Source organism: Neovison vison, chromosome 2 (genome assembly GCF_020171115.1).
Source record: "Neovison vison isolate M4711 chromosome 2, ASM_NN_V1, whole genome shotgun sequence".
NCBI lineage: Eukaryota > Metazoa > Chordata > Mammalia > Carnivora > Mustelidae > Neogale > Neogale vison.
In genome coordinates, this window is record NC_058092.1 from 161,692,529 (window position 1) to 161,715,379 (window position 22,851).

The 22,851-nt window shown below is 40.2% G+C and overlaps 1 protein-coding gene across 6 annotated transcripts in view; it reads left to right on the forward strand.

Annotated features, from left to right (window-relative positions):
• Positions 1-22,851, forward strand: part of RYR2 (ryanodine receptor 2) — a 535,490-nt gene that overhangs the window by 282,134 nt on the left and 230,505 nt on the right. For all 6 annotated transcript variants that reach the window (XM_044239419.1, XM_044239420.1, XM_044239421.1 and 3 more), the window contains 4 exons: positions 17,914-18,122; positions 18,560-18,912; positions 20,518-20,632; positions 22,665-22,825. In XM_044239419.1, the coding sequence (XP_044095354.1) occupies positions 17,914-18,122; positions 18,560-18,912; positions 20,518-20,632; positions 22,665-22,825 (838 nt within the window). The remainder of the gene's footprint in view (positions 1-17,913; positions 18,123-18,559; positions 18,913-20,517; positions 20,633-22,664; positions 22,826-22,851) is intronic.

Consider the following 22,851-nt stretch of genomic DNA (forward strand, 5'->3'; position numbering starts at 1 on the left):
GTTGATTAAACAACCGACTATTGATTTCGGTCGGCTTAGGTCGTGGTCTCCCGGTCCATTGAGCCCCATGAGCCCCACATCTGTGTCCTCCATGTTGATTTTTTTTTTTTTTTTAAGATTTTATTTATTTACTTGACAGAGAGAAATCACAAGCAGATGGAGAGGCAGGCAGAGAGACAGGGGGAAGCAGGCTCCCTGCCAAGCAGAGAGCCCGATGTGGGACTCGATCCCAGGACCCTGAGATCATGACCTGAGCCGCAGGCAGTGGCTTAACCCACTGAGCCACCCAGGCACCCCTCCATGTTGATTTCTTGCTCAGCAGGGAGTCTGCTTCTCTCTCTGCCCCTCCCCCCTGCTCATGCGCACTGTCTCTCAAATGGATGAATAAAATCTTAAAAGTCGCTGATCCTCAAAAAGTTATTTCCCTCATTATTTGCATTAAGTTCTATATTCATTCATTCAGTAAGCTTGTAAGCAGGTATGACCATCGTTTCTCAAATATAGATTTGCAAAAATGGTAGGAATTCTACATTTTTTTAAAAGATTGTATTTATTTGAGAGGGTGGAGGGGCAGTGGGAGAAGAAGCAACAGACTCCCCAGTAAGCAGGGAACTGTATGTGGGGATCAGTCCCAGCACCCCAAGATCATGACCTGAGCCAAAGGTATCCACTTAACCAACTGAGCCACCCAGGTGCCCCAGAATTCTATAGTTGTGTAACTTAATTTCTATTTTGCACACCTGTATCTCTGGTGGAACTGGCACTCTACCAACCTATTACCCATCTCCCTTTCTGTGTGATTGTCTTTATGAGTGTTAATATATCAGGGGGAAGGTGGGAGGGGGCTTTTTCTGTGTTTTCTGTCTTTATTGATAGATATGACCTGAGCTTTTAATTTTTTTAATCGGTTGTTTAGAAATTATTGTATGCTGTGCCTTCCTTCGTTGGAAGGAAGTGCCTGTGTGAGCTTTGTTTTCTTAACTTATGCCACATAGATTCAGAGAATGGTGTTAGAATTCTAAACAACGTGGAATGCCCAACCATGCTATTTAAGCATATAACAAATGTTCATGCTCCTGGCGCTGTTGCAGAGACCAGTCAGTCACCATTGTGAAGGTGAAATAGACTGAACTCATCTGGCTGGTATAATCTTATAAACATTTATGACTTTACACTTCACAGAATTTTTTTAAAATTTAAAAAATGACTCTCGTAGTTGGTTCACTATGAGAGAGTTCATATAGCATTCTCATGAGTTGTTTGAAAATTTTTTTTTATTTTTTTATTTTTTATTTTTTTATTTTATTTTATTTTATTTTTTTAAAGATTTTATTTATTTATTTGACAGAGAGCGATCACAAGTAGGCAGAAAGGCAGACAGAGAGAGAGAGGAGGAAGCAGGCTTCCCGCTGAGCGGAGAGCCCGATGCGGGACTCGATCCCAGGACCCTGAGATCATGACCTGAGCCGAAGGCAGCGGCTTAACCCACTGAGCCACCCAGGCGCCCCAGTTGTTTGAAAATTTTATGGTGAATGTTGTTGGACTTTCATTTGAGGTGTTGGAGAGGTATATTGGTCTCCAAGGCAGGTTATTATTTTCACGTAGCCATGATCCTTCGCAATTAACTTCATAGAGGCCACTCGTAATTCTAAATTTTCTTCCATAAAATGGAATTTGTCCGCACCTATGATTTGAAAATGCTTTTTTTCGTTTACCTGTCAATTAGCTTCACACAGCTTACTGAAAAATAAGAAATTCGATGGGCCTGCTCTGTGTGTAACAGGAGGCCCTGAGATGGGCTCCTTAATTTACCTGTCACCCTTCAGCGACAGTCCTCGAGGCAAATGGGGCTCAAAAGAGCGAGTATGAAAGGCCACAGGGATATGCTGCTCTTGCCAGAGTACCACAAGGGCCATCCTTGGAGCCAGTCTGCTCAGAGGGATCGCGAAGAGGAACTTGAGTATGGTCAGCCTCAAACATGCCACTTCCTCAGGAGTCACTGAGATGTGTGTGTGGTTCTCCCAATCCATATGCAGTTAACTAATCAGGAGTCATTTCTGTCACAAACCATGGTGCCTAGAGTGGCTGACATTCATATTGTTACCCACAGAGTTCTAGTAGTCAGCCAAGCTAGGACACCTGTCCCTTAGCAAGAGCCTGAAACGAGTTCTGACTGAATCTAGTCTATCTTAGTAAAGCCAGAGATGGTTATCTCTAATCCAATTTGGGACTAAAGCTTTTTTTCTTTTTTAAGTAATCATTTTCATATGAAACATTTCTTTTTTTTTTTTAAGATTTTATTTCTTTATTTGACAGACAGAGATCACAAGTAGGCAGAGAGGCAGGCAGAGAGAGAGGGGGAAGTAAGCTCCCTGGGGAGCAGAGAGCCCAATGCCGGGCTCGATCCCAGGATTCTGGGATCATGACCTGAGCTGAAGGCAGAGGCTTTAACCCACTGAGCCACCCAGGCGCCCCTATATGAAGCATTTCTTGATATACTTCCTCAAGAGCTCCATGGAGGTGATTCTTACCATGTTAGGTGGGGGACAAGAACAGCGCTAGTAGAGATTGGAGATATATATATATATATGGAAATATATATATGTATTTCCATTGATCTTACCACATAGTTCTTTTGATTGCTTTAATAACCAGTGTTAATATGTTTGAGTTCACTGTCTCTGTAGAGATAAGGAGGAATTAACACAAGCCAAATCAAGCATGGCACAGATATAAAGACATGTAAGAAGAATTTAAATATAGAACACTTACAAAATCTTTTAGTACTTTAGCAATTACAGTACATTCCTGTGCTAGGAAGTGTGGTGTTGTAGGAAAAAAAAGAAAGAAAGAAAGAAAAAGAAAAAAAAAAGTCTGTCGTAAATTCTTTTTCAAACTTGTGATATGACAGGAAATGAAATTGGAAGTGATGATGAGAACTGGAATAAAGGGAACAACAAATCTATCATTATTTGCAGATAATGTAATCATTTGCAGAGAAAACTGAAGAATCTATAGCTTTTACTAGGAATAATTGAAGCATTTAGCAAGTTAGCATTTCTATGCTAGATGCAAACCTGAAACTAGATTAAAGAGAAGATAGCATTCACAGTAACATCAGGAATTTTCGAATTTTCAGTAACTAGTTATCACCCTAACAGAAGGTGAACAAAGTATTTACAGAGAAAATCATTAAACTTTATTGATAGAGTAACTTTGTTAAGAAATTTATCATACATGGTCAGCCAATCTTTGACAAAGATACCAAGACGATGTAATGGAAAGTGGATAGTCTGTTCAATAACTAGTGTTGGAAAAATTGGATATTGACACATTTAAAAAAAAAATCAATTGGACCTTTTACCCAATTTTGGACCATATGTGATGTTTTTTGACTATATACAAAAATCAACTCAAAATAAACTAAAGACTTGACCATAAGAACTGAAAGTGAAATTACAAGAGCAAACATAGGGGAATAGCTATTTGGCAGTGCCCTTAGCCATGTTTTTTTTTTTTTTTTTGGATATGACACCAAAAGCAGTCAAGAAAAGGAAAAATGGATACGTGGAATTATATCAAATTAAAAACCTTTTGCACAGGAAATGATGCCATCAACACAATGAAGAGGCATCCTGTGGAGTGGGAAAAAATATTTATAAACCATATATCTGATAAAGGATAATTTTCAAAATATATAAGGAGCTCTTGTAACTCATTGGCAAAAACAACCAGAAACTGCCTATTTGGAAAATAGACAAAGGAACCAAGTAGATTTTTCTTCAGAGAAGACATACAAGTGGCCAACAGTTGTACAGAAAGGTGCTCAACATCACTAATTACCAGGAAGATGCAATTCAGTACCATAATGAGATATCCCTTCACACCTGTCAGAATGGCTGTGATCAAAAACCCCCAAAAAACTAAAGATAGGAAATGTTGGTGAGGGTGTGGAGACAAGGAAGCCTTCATGCACTGTTCATGGGAAGTCAGCTGGTATCTGCAGGATTATTCACAACAGCCAAGGTAAGGAAACAGCTGAAGTGTCTGTGGACAGATAAATGAATAAAGAAAATATGAAATTTATGTGCAACAGAATACTATTACCTTAGAGAAGAAGTAAATTCTGCAACTGTGACAACATGGATAGCTGGAGGACGTTAGACTAAGTGAAATAACCCAGATACAGAAGGATGGGTTCTAAGTTCTACATGATACACTTAGAAATGATGAATCTAAAACAGTCAGACTCGGAAGTAGAGAGTAGAATGGTAGCGGCCAGGGGCCAGGGGATAGAGAAGTGTTAATCAAAGGGTACAAACCTTCAGTGATACAAGATGAGTAAGTCCTAGAGAGTTCCTGTCTTTAGTTAACTATAGGCCTGAATTATATGCCTCAAATTTTGCAAAGAAGATACATGTTAAGTGTTCTTATCTTACACACCCCCCCCCCACATTATGGATGATGATGATGATAAAAATAAGAGGGCAGGGGTAAGCTTTTGGAGATAACTGATATGCTTATGGTGTAGATGATTTTGTGGTGTATACTTATCTCCAAAGTCCTCAAGTTGTGTACATTAAGTATGTACAACCTTTGCTAAGTCAATCACACCTTAATAAAATGGTTCATTTATTACTCAATAAATGAGAGCTATATTATGTTCAGGAGGAAGACAATAGCGTTAAGGTATTAGTTCTTCCAAAATTGATGTATAGATCCCATCCAGACATCATACTTTGTCTTTAAAGTCCTAAGTAGTTTCTCACGGGGCTTGGTATAATGTTTCCAAAATGTATATAGAAGGGTAAAAGACTAAAAATCTCGAGATTACTTATGATAGAGCAGTGGAGGGATAGGGTATATGTTGTACTGTATTGATTTTGAAAGATAAAATAGATAAGGGTTTTTTTAAGGATAGATTTATTGTAGAGAGAGCACATGTGTGTGCATGCATGGGGATGAAGGGGCAGAGGAAAAGAGAGAGAGAGAGAATCTTAAGCAGACTCCGTGCTGAACATGGCGCGGGATGCCGGGCTCGATCTCACGACCCTGAGATGCAGACCTGAGCTAAACCAAGAGTCGGATGCTTCACTGACGGAGCCACCCAAGTACCCCAGTGAGGATTTATTTTGAAGCTATAAGCATTAAGACATGTAGTATTAGTGCAGGGATAGGCAACGGAATCTGTAAGATGAATTAGAGAGGGTAGAAGAACCCATCAGCCCATGTGTGGACCCTTATAATACGATGGGTGGCGTTACCAGGGTGCTGGAGAAAGGGAGATTGTGATCTGAATGAATTGGATCATTTCCTTATACTGTGTATGTAACAGCCAGTTCCAAATGGACTGAGGGCTTAAATGTCAAAAATAAAACGTTGCAATTCTTGGTAGGAAATATAGGTAAATCTTTTTAGACAATGGGGTAGGAAACCTTTATCTTAGAGTAGAACAAGCAAATATAAAACAAAAACCTGGTGACTATAATAGACTGGTAAATCCATCTATACAAACTTAAGAACTTCTGTTTAAAGAACAACCAAAGAAACCTTAAAGGGAATGGAAAAACAATTTATTAGTGGGGTCAGAGAACTCAAATACAATGTAAACAACTGAAAAAAAAAATGTTAGTGTCAAGAAAAGCATAAAGAACTGAAATCACTAAGAAAAAGGATGAAAAGTCATCAGTAGATATCTCATCAAAGAAATCCAGATGGGCAATAAATATATTTTTTAAAGATTTTATTCATTCATTTGAGGGATAGAGGGATAGAGAATGAGAGAGGAAACATAAGCAGAGGGAGTAGGAGAGGGTAAAGCAGTAAAGCAGGTTTCCTGCTGAGCAGAGAGCTTGATGTGGGACTCAGTCCCAGAATGCTGGGATCATGACCCGAGCCGAAGGCAGACGCTTACTGACTGAGCCACCCAGGCACCCTGGCAATAAGCATTTGAGGAAATACTTGTTATTATTAATGATCAGGGAAGTGTAAACCATAATTAGATGCTATTTTAGATACATTCTGTTGGCAAAATTTTTTTAGATATTGGGCAATATTGAGTATTGGCTTTCCTTAGGACCACTTTCCATGGTTCTTAGGGGTGCATATGATGCTATCACTTAAAAAAACAAAAACAGGGTTCGGCAGTATCTCTGAAATTTGAATATTTACATACGCATGGCCCAAAAAGTCTGTTCCAGTTTCCTAGTGACCTTTATATATCTCTACAGCAGGAGACATGAGCAAGAATGTTGATAGGAACACTACTCACAGTAGCCAAAGCCAGGAGGTCATCGAATCAGTAACAGTTGCTAGAGGATGGATGACTAAGGTGGGAAGCTACAGTGACAGGTAGACTAGGAATATGTCAAGGAAAGGAGGAAGTCCTGAGAGGTAACTAGGGCAGGTGAAGACAGTGCCCCGAAGAGAAGTCCCTGTCCACTTCCTAAAACCTGCCAATAGATTACCTTCTGTGTGTCAAAGGGATTTAGCAGATGTGATTAAGATAACTCTCTTGGGGGACGCCTGGGTGGTTCAGTTGGTTAAGCGGCTGCCTTCGGCTCAGGTCATGATCCCAGCGTCCTGGGATCGAGTCCCACATCGGGCTCCTTGCTCGGCAGGGAGCCTGTTTCTCCCTCTGCCTCTGCCTGCCTCTCTGTCTGCCTGTGCTCACTCGCTCTCTCTCCCTCTATCCCTGACAAATAAGTAAATAAATAAAATCTTTTAATTAAAAAAAAAAAAGATAACTCTCTTGGATTTGTAAGGCTCTCCTGGATTTTCTGGATGGTTCCACTGTAATCACAGAGGTCCTTTCAAGAGGGAGGCAGGAGTGAGCAAGGACACAGGAGAGGGGAGTGATACGAAGATGCTGGTTCTGAAGGAATCAAGAGTCAAGGAGTCAGGGAGGGTAGGAAGCCTCTTGAAAGGGCAGGGAACAGATTCTTCCCAGAGTCCAGAGTCCCTAGAAGGAACACAAGCCCCAGGGATACTTTGTAGCCCAGTAAAATCCATTTTGGACCTCTAGCCTTCAGAAATACAAGAAATACAAAATACAATAAATTGGTTTTGTCTTAAGCCATTAAATTTGTGGTGTATTTTATTACAAAAGCAATCGGAAATGAGTACAAGAATCATAGAGGATGCTACCATTTTTGTAAAAGTTACACACAATCAAAACCTTAAAAGTATGCTTTGAAAAGTACAGATAAAGAAAGTAAGAGAGTGCTGATCTTAGGATTTGGGGTGATGGTTTCTTCAGGGGAGGAGGCAGGGAGATGGGAAAATCAACATAATGTGGTTAGATGTAGGCTGTCGTTAAGGCTCTTGGTTTTCCTTCGGGTGGTGGGTCAGCAGATGCTTATTACAGGATCTAAAAAGTTCCAACTAAAGAATGAAGTAAAATCAGGTCATGACAAGCGTGTCGGGAACAACAGTTTGTAATTAATCCACTTTCCACTTCTGTGCACTTGAGATTCTTAAAGAAGAAATAGGATGCGTGAGCATGTCTGTAGAGCTTTGGGAAATAATCTAGTAGAGAGGGAGAAATTGATGGTAAAAGTCTGAGAGACGATGTTCACTGAAATTCCTGAGAAGGTGAAGAGGGTGTGATCTCCAGCACAGATAATGAAGAATTTTTCCTTTTACAGCAGAGAGAATAAGGGTCTGGGTATAAGGAATGGTAATGACCTGTGTTTTACGGGCACAGTGCCTCATGTTTGCAGGCAAGCCCTCCAAAGTGAACTCACATTTCCCACAGTCCCAAGTTCCTTTTCTTTGCTTTTCTCCCTCTTCGTCATCTCCCTAATATTTGGTTGCCATGTGTCCCACCTGTCACCTCGGTGCCTTTTGTTGCTTCCTCCTCTGGAACCCTGTCCCTGGGGAGAGGTCTCCCGTTCATGTTCCACCATGGGTCTCCAAAAGAGAATACTTTTCAAAAGAGTTTCTTTTTTTTTTTTTTTTAAAGATTTTATTTATTTGTCAGAGAGAGAGGGAGAGAGAGCAAGCACAGGCAGAGGCAGGGGGAGAAGCAGGCTCCCCGCTGAGCAAGGAGCCTGATGTGGGACTCGATCCCAGGACGCTGGGATCATGACCTGAGCCGAAGGCAGCTGCTTAACCAACTGAGCCACCCAGGCGTCCCTTTTTTTTTTTTTTTTTTTTAAAGATCAAAAGAGTTTCTGAACAGGAATTCTAAGCATGCGTCTCCTCTGTGGGGGAGGTTTATCTCATTGGAAATCTCTTCCCCCATTCTACAATTTTGGTGAGGGAGTGGGAATGAGATGTTCCCCCCTGCCCTCCATTCTTAGGGTCAGACTGAGGCCCCCTCAGGGTGAGAAGAGCCCTTCATCAAATGTCCAAAGCTGCTCCAGGTCTCAGGGAGAAATAACCTTTTCCTTGGTGAGCTTTTGGGTTGGCTCTTGTTTTTGGTACCATCAGATATGGCAGAATCTCGAAGCCCGAGATTTGGTTTATTAGCCTAGAGAAAAGAAGCCAGGAAGACTAGCCAGTGTCTTTTTCTCTCTGTCTCTGGAGAAACTGAAGGAAATCTTGTGGTTCAAGCATGATGTAACCCAGTTCCCCAATTTAAAAACAGAATCTTGGTCCCAAGTACCAGCTCATTGCGAACTGTACTTTTTATTAGCCGTGTGCCTTCTTCACTTCCTTATGAGGATAACTTATAACTTAAAAGCACACTCAAAGGACACATTTCCATAGGTCAAAAACTAATTATCACTAATTTCAACTGGAATAAATGGATGCATCCCCAAGCCTCCCAATTAAACCTCATTTATGCTAAAGCAATACCAAGCCCCCCTAAAATTACGTGAGTAGTAAACATGGTAGTTATACCCTAATTTAAAACGCATTCCCTCCTTTCTTTGTTCTTTTGTTTGCTTGTTGACCAGCTCTACTGAGTCACTTTCTTAACTGTCACATACTATACATTTCAGATTCCCTCACATAATGTAAAGTATAAATGTCAGAAAAGCAAAACAAAAGAGCAACAATAAAGCAAAAAGGGAAACAAAGAATCAGTGTTGAAATGTGCAAATGGTATGAGATTTCCTAACATGCTGATGGTGCACAGAATTTTCTCAAATACATAGCTCGTGTCCCACACTTGAAAAAGAACCTATGTACTATGAGCCAGTTTTTACTACAGTAAAGACGAATGCATGTCTTACTTCTGCTGGGGCTTGCCACCTCCTGAAGCATATGAGAAATCAGCCAGGCTTACTTTAAAAAAAAAAAGAAAAAGAAATGCCTTGTGGGAATATTGAATGAAATTCTTCCTAGAGTTCAGATTCTTTAAGTCCAGGGGTCTCTCAGGGCTCAGCAAGCAAGCATGGCTTCCGAGAAGATGTGTTTACTGGGGAATATGACATTCTGTATTCAACCACGTTCAAACCCACCTGTTATGGCCTGAATTGTGCACCCCTCCCAGATCCGTATGTTGCAGCCCTAACCCCCTAAAGTGACTGTATTGGGGCCTTTAAAGAAATCATTCAGGTTAGATGAGTTAATAAGGGACAGGCCCTCATTGGGGATGACTGGTCCTCGCAAGAACATGAAGAGACACCAAAGGTTCCCGTGCGCAGAGGAAAGGCCACGGGAAGGCAGCCATCCCCCAGCCACAGAGAGAGGCTGCCGGAGAAACCAAACCTGTGGACACCCTGATCTTGGACTTTCTGTCTCTGAAAACGTGAGAACAAATTTCTGTTGCCTCACCCACCCAGTCTGGGGTGTTTTGTTACATGGCGGCCCTAGGACACTGAAACACCTCCCCCTCCGCACATGTCCCCTGCTAACCTAGTAGTGCTCTTGATCTATATGTGTGGTGCCTTCTGTTACCAGCGGCTTGTAGAGCTAATCATACCCTTGATTTAAAGCAAGGAAGAGAGTCATTTAAAATCTCGCCATATGGTGAGAGAATAGTTATTTCCTCTGGAGATCACCTGCCTTTGATGAAGTCGGCTGTAGGTACTTATCTTAGGCTGTGTTAATGCCTCATCACACTGGAGCTTTTTCAACCTCATTGGCTCTTCTGTAAGTAAAGATCAGCTCAGGACCCACAGGTTCTGCATCTGTAAAGATTATAATCAAATCCAGAACTGACGCTTGTGATGCTCTGTCTGCCACCTGGAAGAACAGCGAGCGAAACTGAGTATCCGGGGCTCAGACGGCACAGAATTCCTTTCCACGGGAGCGAAACAGAAGAATACTGTTGTAATGAAAATAACTGCATAGCTTCAGGCGGAAAAGTCCTCTAAGGAAAAAGAGAAGGAAGCATAACTTTCCATTACTGATTTTGTCATGCTACCTTTAAAAAAAGAAAGAAGGAAACAAGAGCATGGAACCCTCAGACCAACATATTCTTTTTATGCTCAGTTGAAATATTGCAACAGTTTAACCACTTCTGGGTGAAGATTGAGAGGGGTTTCGACAGGACGTGAATTTAAGAGTAGTAGAAGGAGGGCACCGTCCCAGATCCCTGCCCTCCAGTGCCCCCATAATATCTGTCCTGTCACTCTGCAAAACCCGCCATTGTTTCAGACCTCAGGGGCAGCTCTGTATCCCACCTGGGACAGTAACTTACCAAGGATATTCCTAATTATTTTTTTTTTAAAGATTTTATTTATTTATTTATTTGACAGAGAGAGATTACAAGTAGGCAGAGAGGCGGCAGGCAGAGAGAGGAGGAAGCAGGCTCCCTGCTGAGCAGAGAGCCCGATGCGGGACTCGATCCCAGGACCCTGAGATCATGACCTGAGCCGAAGGCAGCGGCTTAACCCACTGAGCCACTCAGGCACCCAAGGATATTCCTAATTAAAAATGAGCACTTGCTGGGAGAAGAAGTCAAGAGCATGAGTCACTCCAGTGAAGCCATCCAAACAGCCCCAAATTGTGTTGGGACACTGGGTATTTTGTCTACCATTTACAAAATGGTAGACAAACTCTATCGTCTGAAAATGTTGGGAATTGGCAGAATCCATTTCATGGTTTTGTCTAGAATCAGAAAAGATATGTTCTAGAAATTCTTTGGGCTTCTCCAAGGATACAGCTCTTAAATGCATAGGACTTTAACAAATGAGGGAAACTTTGATTTTTATTGTTTAGAGTTGAATTTCAGATTATCTAGTTTCTGTCTTTTGAGTTTACCTGTATATTTTCTACACATGTTTGGGGAAATTCACTGTGAAATGATTGACAAGTTCAGTGAAACCTGAACTCTGCTTAGCTTAACCTGACCAGTTAATTGACGTTTACATTGTGTATATTGATGAAAAGAGGACACTTAGTAGTATTCAGGATCAAAAATAAAATTGTCTACTGATCTTGATTATCTGAAGTGAACCGAGAGTCAGGAAGAAAGTATGGAGATGTCCCTCTCTGGGCCAAAGTTGGTAGTACAAAGTCTTTGCACTAAAGATGTGCTTGCAACACAGTAAATCCCCAAAGGCCTTACCTAGTGTATTTGCCAAGTTGTTTTCTAAGCCAAAGTGGAATAGAAGCAGCAGATTTCATGTCTGAAGTCCTGGTTCTAGACCCAGTTCTGAAAATAATTTCTTCCTGTATGGCTATTTCCCAATTCTGAAAATAATTCTTCCTGCATGGATTTGGGCAAATAGCCTCTCTGTTTTCATTTCCTTAAAATAAAAAGCTCTAACTGGAAATGATACCCGTTTATGCCCCTTCCAGTTCTAAAGATCCCAGAAATCTAAGGCAAGTTGGTCTTATTTCTGTTTTACCCTCCTTCTTGCATTTTTTATTTTAAGATTTTATTTATTTATTTGACAGACAGAGATCACAAGTAGGCAGAGAGAGAGGGAAGGAAGCAGACTCCCTGCTGGGCAGAGAGCCTGATGTGGGGCTCGATCCCAGGATCTGAGCTGAAGGCAGAGGCTTTAACCCACTGAGCCACCTAGGCGCCCCTCCCTCTTGCATTTTTTTTTTCAGTCTTCCTTTTTTTTTAATTTTAAATCATTTTTTTAATTTATTTTCAGCATAACAGTATTCATTGTTTTTGTACCATACCCAGTGCTCCATGCAATCCGTGCCCTCTCTAATACCCACCACCTGGTTCCCCCAACTTCCCACCCCCGCAAAGCCTCGCTTCCCATTTAACCAACTGTAGCACCTGAAACACATGATTTAACTTACTTGTCTCCTTATCTTGAAAAATGAGGCTAATAATTTATAATAAATGGGAAAGTGCTTATATATTATCTGGCACATAACTACGTGTTGTTCTTCCTTCGGATCAAATAATTCAGATGTACCCTTTAGTCTAATATTGGCCATTTTACTGCTTCTGGCCATTTGGCTTGGGTTATAAATGTGGATCCGTATCTGTAGTTCAGAAGTTTCGAAGTCTGAAACCGTGTGTTCCTACAACAAGCTGGTATGCTTGGGATCTGCTTTATCTTCTTTCCTTTTAGCCCCTGCCACAGATTTCACGCCCGCATCACACCCCCACATCCTGTGACTGCCAATTCCTTCGCTGGACTTGCACGCTTGTCACACACCCCTCTGCTCTGGAGCAGGGAGGCTTTTATCCACGGAGAAAGTTAAAATTGGCTGAAGCCATCTGTCTTTTGTTGGAGGAAGCAGTTTAACCATACGTTGTAGCTACTGTTTTAACAGATTTACAAATGGCTAGGGTGGGTCTGGCTCAGCCCCAAGAAGCCAATGGGACTCGTGTGGACTAAATTTAAGATCCACCGCCAGGAAGAAAACTTCCCTTAGACATCCCCAGGCTTTGTTATTTGCAGGGTGTCAGTTAAGGTAACTGCAACAGAAGATGGAGAAGGCAAAGCACAGGAAGGTAGGACCAACATTTCACTTATGCCGAGGTATATGCCTGAATCCGGGGAAATCTGTTTTCTCGTGTTGGAGTATTTGTGTCTTCAACTTATTTCGAACTGATAAAGAATTGAACCTCTGTTACCATGTTTTGCTCTGGGCAGTGGTTGAGAATGATGTCATTTATCAACCCATCTTGCTTAATTTATGGCAAACATTCAGTAAGTCCTGATAGCATTTATCCTTTCCTGACATCGTATTTTATATCTGTATATATAACCATATTTATTTACTTAGTATGCCTGCCCAAAGGTGAGCTCCAGAAAGGGAGCATTTTGTTCACAGCTGTATCCCCAGCCAAGAACGGTGCTTGGCACATGGTAGGTGTTCATTGAATACTTACTGAATGGCAGGACCTGACACTAAAGGAAGACAGTGTTGAATAGTAACTTAGAGCAGGGTTTGGCGTACTAAGGCCTGAAGCAGACCCAGCTTGCCACCTGTTTTTGTAAATAAAGTTTTATTGGAATACAGTCATACACATTCATTTATTTTTTCGGCCCCTTTTGGACTTTCACTCAGGTTTGAGTAGTTTCACCATAAAACCTAAACTCTGTCTTCTGGTTATGTATGGCCCTGACTTAAAGCATGGCTCTTATGATCAAGCAGGCCTGGGTTTCTTCTCTGGCTACTTGGCTGTGAGCAAACAATTTAAGCTAAAAGATTGGTTGCCTTGTCAGGAAAGTGATAATAACGATTCCTGTCTCAACCAACGGTTGTTAATGTTCTTTGAGAGGAGCATCAGATAAAAACACTCAGGGGGAGAGCCTGGGTGGCTCAGGGGGTTAAAGCTTCTGCCTTTGGCTCAGGTCATGATCCCAGGGTCCTAGGATTGATCCCCACATTAGGCTCTCTGCTCAGTGCGGAGCCTGCTTCCCGCTCTCTCTCTGCCTGCCTCTCTGCCTACTGTGATCTCTCTCTCTCTGTCAAATAAATAAATAATATCTTTTAAAAAAAAAAAAAAACACTCAGGGACCATTAGCCACTACTAGGGAGCCTCGTGTGATGGACATGTTATCTATTGTCTGTACCTTTATTTGCTAGGCATTTTGCCACGTACTGACCAAATGCAGGGGCCTGATGCCTGGCCTTTCTGTCACGTAACTGCAAAGTACTGTAGTTTCCCTCCGCTCTCTTCCCTGACGTCATGGCCATCCAGTTGCTTCTGCTGTGCATACGCTAATTTAAAAACATGGAATTTTTAGAAATATTGGTCATCTTAGGATCGCAGAAGTTTTATAAAAGCTACATGTTCAGGGGCGCCTGGATGTCTCAGTAGGTTAAGCACCTGACTCTTAATTTCAGCTCAGGGGGGATCTCAGGGTTGTGAGATCAAGACCTTCGTCCAGCTCTGCGCTGGGTTCTTAATGCTTAATCTTAGTCTTAATGCTTAAGATTCTCTCTGTCCCTCTACCCCCTCTATCCCTCCCCACCTCTACAGCTAGCAGTCTCTCTCCCACTCTCTACAAACAAAACAAACAAAACCACATCTTCAGAAGTCACAGTATGATTTAAATTTTATTAAGTTGACTCCATCTAAGTTAAAAAGGGGGGAAAATATACCCATTTCTACTTATGGATGTTCTTTCATGAATACATGCCTTGAAAGGGCCTTAAAACAGGAAAACAGTAAAAAATACCATGTGCAAGTGTATATCTGCTGTAACCTAATGAAACATTACATCTGTTTACTTGTTTATCAAGAAGTAATAAGTTCTGGTTGAATATTTGGGAAATACAAGGGAGTATAATGAAAATGGCTAAAAGCTATATAGATTCCTACTACCCCGAGAGAAATTTGATTTTAATGTATTTTTCCTCCATTTGAAGCATTGAGATGTTAAAATAATGTTCTCCGTCCACCGTTTTAATGTAATAGTATAAATGCTATTCCATGATATAAAAACATTTTAAACTTAACCTTTGATTTTTTTTTAACCAACTTTCTATTTTGAGAAATAGCCTTTCAGGAAAGTATGAGAATAGTGGAGTGGACACCTATTTACCTTTCACTGGGAATCACCACTTTTTTAAATTTTGTTATGTTGGTTTTCTCTCTCTCGGCAGTTATAATCTGATGAGTCCTGAACATGATTTTTGATGCCTGCACATACTCCGTTTTGTGCATATATCATACTTGTCCATTCTTCTATTGTGGCTGTTTAGTTACTTTTACCTTCCCTCCAGTTTTAAATTTTGTTCACTGAGCATCTTATGTTTTAAGCACTATCCACAAAAGATCTCATTTTTAAAACCATAATCCTGTGGGGTAGATGTTACAGAAAAAAAGGATCAACGCTTAGAGAATTTAAGTACCTTGTCAAAGGTCAAAAAGCTGGGAGTTGGTGGAACAGAGATTTTAGTGCCGGTCTCACACTTCAAGCTCCATAATCTTAGTCATTTCAAAGGACCTGCACCTGTCCGCCATCTTTGATGATAAGTCCTCTGAGACACCCACCTGATTTTCATCTCTCTCCTCTTCCTCTGCTCTTAGCACCCCATCTCTGTAGATGGTTCAAGAGGTATAACTTCTTTGCCTGTCTTCCCCGCTCATTAGACTGTGAGAACCTTCGGGCTGATGCCTTCATGTCAGTCAACATTTATTTCCAGTTTCTGACATTTGGGAGCTGCTCATATGTATTTATTGGATAAGGAAATGAATGGTTGAAAGTGTCTTGATGCATATTATGAAATTGTTCTTCATGAATTTGTACTCATTTAATTTTATTGGCGAGATTTCTGATGCTGAACTCCCCATACACCCAGCAGCATTGAGAGCTTGATCTTCCAAAGGCTGAACTTGTTGGACTATTTTATATCCGCATTACTCTTATAACATTTCTGTAGGAGAAGGGTGTAGGCATATTCTGGCTCTCCAGTTTATTAAGTGACTAGTGTATTTTTACAAAGGCTATCACTTGTTTTCATAGCAGAATACATATTCAGCGAAGAAAATGTGTTAAACTGAGAAGCAGAAAAAGAAAGAACAAAGCGTGTTAAAAAATCCTACCATTCTATCCTTTTCTAATAAAAAAACTTCTGTTTTCCCAGCTTTCAAAATAAATCATATGCTATAGCTTTCTTTCATAAAATAATATTTACTATGAGTTTTTTTCTATATATTAATGAATCCTTGAAAAACAGTTTCAAAAACTAAATAGTATTACATCTCAAGGGAAAAACATATACTTACTGTGCTAACAATGTCCTCTGGTCATAAACACAGCCACATTGAACAGTTTGGGATATAAATCTTTGTGGGCAACCCAAGTTACTTGTTTTTTTGTTTTTTTGTTTTTTTTAATGAAAATATTTCAAACATACAGAAAAGTTTGGATATTAGTATAACAAACACCCCAAAATCTACTATGCAAGTGTATATATCTTCCCTTATAGGGTAGGAATTCCTTCTCCATGTAAAGTGACTAGCAAGAAGTAAGTCTTTACAATCTGAGATGTTTCTATCTTGGTATCCCCTAGTTTATCTCAAATGGGTGTTAGATTTGCCAATTTGTGCAAATGTGGCTCAGGCTGTCTCAGGTCCATTGTATTTATCCAATCCCTTCCTTTGATTCCTTTGGGGACACTTCTTTCAAACAATTTCCCTTGACTGCTGCTTCAGGAGTTGTCACAGCTGCAGACACAGCTGTGGGTTTTAGTTTTAACTAGAAACTCATCATTCACACTTCCTTGAACACAGCTGGGTGTGTTCTTGCTTCCTGGTCGGTAGCTCTGTTCTACAACCATTTATTTGCGTATATATCCCAATGAATACAAACTGAGTGAAATCATTATGGATTATGGGATGTAATTTTTGCTGTCTCATGCTATTTTGAGGGTAATATATCGCGTTTATTGTCACTAATTTCAACAAGGGAAGAAATATAAATCATAATGGTAGTTAGACAATTGCTAGCTTTTTCTCAGGATCCACTGCTTTTTTGATCCATAAATTAGATCCTCTACTCTGTAGACTGTATTTATTGTGCTGACTACTGGAATTTCTGTGTAAAATATTCTAGAAGGAAATGAAGAGTACATAAACATCCCTCCACATATCCCCCCCCACACACACACTGAAAAATTTCATCCCAGCCCCTGGCTAAAGACAACCGATTACAAAGAATTCAAAGAAACGATGAACAGAATTAACATAGATTCCCCTTTTTATTCAGTAGTGAAAAGATTTACTAATCCTGCCACACATTAGATTAGCTGATGAAATGGTTTCGTTTTTGCTCCTGTTGCTTATTTCTATTGCTTTTGATTTAGTTTCTTGTTTCCTTTTAACTTATACTTTGATTTCATACCTTAATTATTTAGGTTAGACGTGAATTGCCCTATTTAATCTATAATGGCAGTGACATCAAAGGGAAGGGGACAGATGGAGGCGTTTCAGTGGGATTTTTAGCAACTACTTCTGAATATTTATTTATTTACATATGTTTTCTATACTTAGATCTAGTGTCCCCCAGAAAAAGGCACAATTTTTCCCCCAAAATCAAAAGCAGCTATAAGTGAATGAAAACTTTTAAAAATGTTGTCTTTCATCTCTTTTCCTTGAGTTCTATATGAAGAAGTCTGTGGCTCAGCCTGTGCTCAGGACTTCCGTGTTTCAAGTGCTTGTTCTAGATTGAAGAGAAGCCCTCTTGGCATTTACTTCTTTCTTACCTTACCTCTGCGAGGGAGTCCCATGCATTCCTGAGCTAAGAGGCTGTGGGTTGGGGACATCCTTCTGTTACTGGCCACCCTAAGACCCCAGGAGGACTGGGGGCTGCTGAGCACTTCTCTCATTTCACAGAAGTCCAGGGTGAAACTAAGGTCTTATCTAGGGACCATGTTTAGTAAATTATGATCAAAGCCTGATCTTCTGACACTTACGTTTAATACTTAGCGTCAGTGGTCTCTTCTCCAAATATTGTATTACCTCACGCCAACGTCTTTCCCAAAGACAAGAGTTCTGGAACAATGCTTTTGGGAATTCCAATCAAACAGGCTGTCACACGAATGATACTGAACAATTTGATTTTTTTTTTTTTTCTTTCCTCGCAGGATTCATTCCTGTCTGTAGCCTTGGAGTGGCTCAAGTGGGCCGCATGAACTTTGGAAAGGATGTCAGCACCTTGAAATATTTCACCATCTGTGGCTTACAAGAGGGCTATGAACCGTTTGCTGTTAACACGAACAGGGATATTACGATGTGGCTGAGCAAGAGACTTCCTCAGTTTCTCCAGGTCCCATCCAATCATGAGCATATCGAGGTTTGCTTTTTCTTTAAAATTCAGACCATTGCCAAATCCAGGGATGGAATGAATGTCTTTACACGTGGGAATTCCCCCCTTGGACAGTTATTGCCACTTACTTTAAAAAGTGGCCCTGAAGTGTTACGTGATGGTGGAATCTGAACTCAGCATGAGATTGTGATTTTAGGCACTTCATGGGGCCTTTACTGAGCAACATCAGGCTCAATCTGAATAAATGTAATTGTAACGTGAATTTCCCAAACTGCCTTTGGAAATGACTCAAAGCTCTGAGTCCGTAACGTAGTGCTGACTGTGTTTCGTCTCGTCATTCCCAAAACTCTGCCGCGTGTGGGCCGTGTTTGGGGTTTGAAAAAAGTGATGTCTGTTAACATCTTTAGAATCAGGAGGTCGACAGTGTGGATTCATATCTGAACTCCCGCTTCTTCCTTTGCTAGGTGACCAGAATAGACGGCACCATAGACAGTTCTCCGTGTTTAAAGGTCACTCAGAAGTCCTTCAGTTCTCAGAACAGCAGCACCGATATCATGTTCTATCGGCTGAGCATGCCCATCGAATGTGCAGAGGTTTTCTCCAAGACGGTGGCAGGAGGACTCCCAGGCGCCGGGCTCTTTGGACCCAAGAATGATCTGGAGGATTATGATGCAGATTCTGACTTTGAGGTTCTAATGAAGACCGCTCACGGCCATCTGGTACCAGATCGAGTGGACAAAGACAAGGAAGCCACAAAACCAGAGTTTAATAACCACAAAGATTATGCTCAGGAAAAGCCCTCTCGTCTGAAACAAAGGTCATTGATACATGCAACATGATTTAAAATGTGTCGTTGTTATGTGGGGAGGGGTACAGGAGAGAGCAAGGGATTGCCCAGTGTCTATTTCTTCTTACCCCCCTTCTATGTATAAAGGGTTCGACAGGGGACAAGAGAGCAACCTGTTTGCTATCTTGTTTGTTACCACAGACATAATCTATGCCAAGAGTTACTTATTTAAAGCACTTCTTTATTGTGGTAAGAAACACATAACAAAATTTGCCATTTTAGCCATTTTTTAAGCATATGGTTGAGTAGTGTGAAGTAGATTTGGTCTCCAGAACTTTCTCATCTTGCAAAACTGAAACTCTGTCCCCATTAAATAACTCTCCTTTTCCACCTCCCCGCCAGCCTGTGGTAAGCAGTTCTACTTTTCATTTCTATGAATTTGACCCCTTTCTGAAGTGGAATCATAATGTATTTTTTTCTGTGTCATTGACTTAACTCACTTAACGTAATGCCCTCAAGGTTCATCCGCGTTATTGCACATGGCAGAACTTCCTTCCTTTCTGAGGCTGAATATTATCACGTTGAGTATAGACACCTTGTGTTTAGCCATCCATCCACTGGTGGACATTTGGGTTGATTCTGCCTCTTGGCTATTGTGAATAGTGTTGATATGAATATGCATGTGCACATATATTTTCAAGGTCCTACTTCAAATTATTCTGGACATACACCCAGAAATGGAATTGCGGCTGGTTCTCTTTTTAAGGTTTCAAGGAACCTTCATAGTCTTCTCCGCAGTAGTTGCACCATTTTATATTCCCACCAACAGGGCACAAGTGTTCCAGTTCCTCCACATTCTTAGCAACCCTTGTTATTTTCTGATTTTTTGATGTTGGCTATCCTAATGGCTGTGAAATGACTTCTCAGGTGTGGGTTTGATTTGCATTTCCCTGATGATTAATGATGTTGAGTATCTTTTCATGTGCTTATAGGCCATTTGTGGATCGTCTTTGGAGAAATGTCTTTTCAGGTTCTTTGCCCTTTTTTTTTTAAAAAAAAAGGGGGGGGTTATTTGCTTCTTGGTTGTTGAATTGTAGGAGTTCTTTATATATTCTGGATATTAACCCCTTATCAGATACATAATTTACAAGTATTTTCTCCTAAGATTAGTTTTATGAGATGTTTATATTTATGTTCTTGGTTGAAAGTTAAAGAGTATTCTAAGTAGTATTTTTTTTAGACAAGGAGGCAAGTTATTTTAGCATCCTTTTTTGTACTAAATCCTAGTTTCTCAACATCGGCGTGATCAATGCTCTGGGTTAGGTAGTTACTTGTGAGAGTTTGTCTTGTTAATTGAAGGGTATTTAATAACATCCGTGGCCTCTAACCACTAGATGTCATTGGCACACACCCCCAGCTGTGTCAAACAAAAATGTCTCCAGATAGTACCAGATGTACTATCTGGTACTGTAGTATCTGGTACTACCAGATAGTACTGTAGTATCTGGTACTCCAGATAGTACCAGAGCAAAATCACCCTGGTTTCGAACCACTACTAAAATGATTATATGCTTATGTTCCAATGAGGCAGAACATTTGAATGTTGCTTATTCTTAATCCTATACTGTATTTCAGATTTTTGCTTAGAAGAACAAAGCCAGATTACAGCACAAGCCATTCTGCAAGACTCACGGAAGATGTCCTTGCAGATGATCGAGATGATTATGATTACTTGATGCAAACATCCACGGTATGAGGTTGCAGCTTTTGTCACATACTCCTCTTTGTCCCTTATTATGTGTTGCATTTTGAAGAGTTCATTTTCATTCATCCTGTCTAGCCAGCTTATTTTAAAATTATTATTTGCTTATATTTTGGGGATCGAAAATTTGAAAAGTATAGGTGTATTCTGATATATGTTACCTACTAAGAGACCTATTTTAGACAGAACATCCTGATGGTGTGCTTAATCCTGATTTGCTGTCCTGTTTCTTTTTCTTTTCTTTTTTTTTTTTTTACTTTTTAAAAATATTTTATTTTATTTTTTTTCAGTGTTCCAAAATTCATTGTTTATGTACCACACCTAGTGCTCTATGAAATACATGCCCTCCTTAATACCCACCAACAACCCCCCCATGCCCGTCCCCTCCAAGATCCTCAGTTTGTTTCTCAGAGTCCACAGTCTCTCATGGTTTATCTCCCCCTCTGGTTTCCCCCAACTTACTTCTCCTCTCCATATCCCAGTGTCCTCTGTATTATTCCTTATGCTCCGCAAGTAAGTGAAACCATAAGATAATTGACTCTCTCTGCTTGACTTACTTCACACAGCATAATCTCTTCCAGTCCTGTCCATGTTGATACAAAAGTTGAGTATTCATCCTTTCTGATGGAAGCATAATACTCCATAGTATATATGGACCATATCTTCTTTATCCATTTGTCAGTTGAAGGGCATCTTGGTTCTTTCCACAGTTTGGTGACTGTGGCCACTGCTGCTATGATCATTGGGGTACAGATGGCCCTTATTTTCACTACATCTATATCTTTGGGGTAAATACCCAGTAGTACAATTGCAGGGTTATAGAGTAGCTCTATTTTTAATTTCTTAAGGAATACACTGTTTTCCAAAGTGGCTGCACCAACTTGCATTCCCAGCAACAGTGTAAGAGTGTTCCCCTTTCTCCACATCCTCTCCAACACTTGTGGTTTACTATCTTGTTGATTTTGGCCATTCTAACTGGTGTAAGGTGGTATCTCAATGTGGTTTTGACTTTAATCTCCCTGATGGCTAGTGATGATGAACCTTTTTTCATGTGTCTGTTAGCCCTTTGTATGTCTTCTTTGGAGAAGTGTCTGTTCATGTCTTCTGCTCACTTTTTGATATGATTATCTGTTTTGTGTGTGTTGAGTTTGAGGAGTTCTTTATAGATCTTGGGTATCAGCTGTTTTTCTGTAGTGTCATTGCGAGTATCCTCTCCCATTCCATGGGTTGCTATCCTATTTCTTGAAAAAATTTTAATTTCCACTTAATTTTTCCAAGTGCATATGATTTCCTTAATCTTAGCGATATGTCTAAAGGAAGGTGATTTCATATACTTTGTCGGAGGTCACATTTTGCCAGATGCTATTTACAGTTTTCAAAACATCTTTTCCTAAAAAAATCCAAGTAGGAAAAAGAATATAGACTTCTAGCCCTCATAGAAAGCCCCCACATTTGGGCTAGATTTTCACATATTCTGAGCTATTTCAAAGTGATTTTAAGGTGGCAAATACAATATTATCGGAAGAAAAGGTGAAGCATATTCAAATAGTGGGTAACAGGTATAAAGACTCCAGCACTGATCGGTGTACTTCTGTAAGCTTAAAGAATATGAAGCTTACAAGCCTAAATGGATTATTTTTCTGCATAAGTGTACTATATATGTATACATACATTTGTAGGTGTGCTATGAATGTACATGGACTGATTTATAAAACTTACTTTTATACTTTATGAAAGTATAGAACTTTTATATTCATAAGTAGTATAAAGAGCCTGAAATCACTTGGAATGTTTGCTCTGACAAATTCTTTTCTCTTTTTCCCATTATTTCTGATTTAATTTCCCTTTGCTCTAATTTAAGACCTATTTCACAGTGTTAGTTCTTTGTACCTGTAACATTTGAATTAGGCCAAATGATTTTAAACAAAGAAATAACAGCCTTAGGGTAGTTTAAAGACACTGCATATCAAGGTTCTGTTTCTTCTTACTTTGCCAACACTTGTTTTTACTGTCTTGACAGTACTATTACTCAGTGAGAATCTTTCCTGGCCAAGAACCTGCTAACGTCTGGGTAGGCTGGATTACATCAGATTTTCATCAATATGATACAGGCTTTGACTTGGACAGAGTTCGTACAGTAACGGTTACTCTAGGAGACGAGAAGGGAAAAGTGCATGAGAGGTCGGTTTTTCTCAATTTTCTTTTTA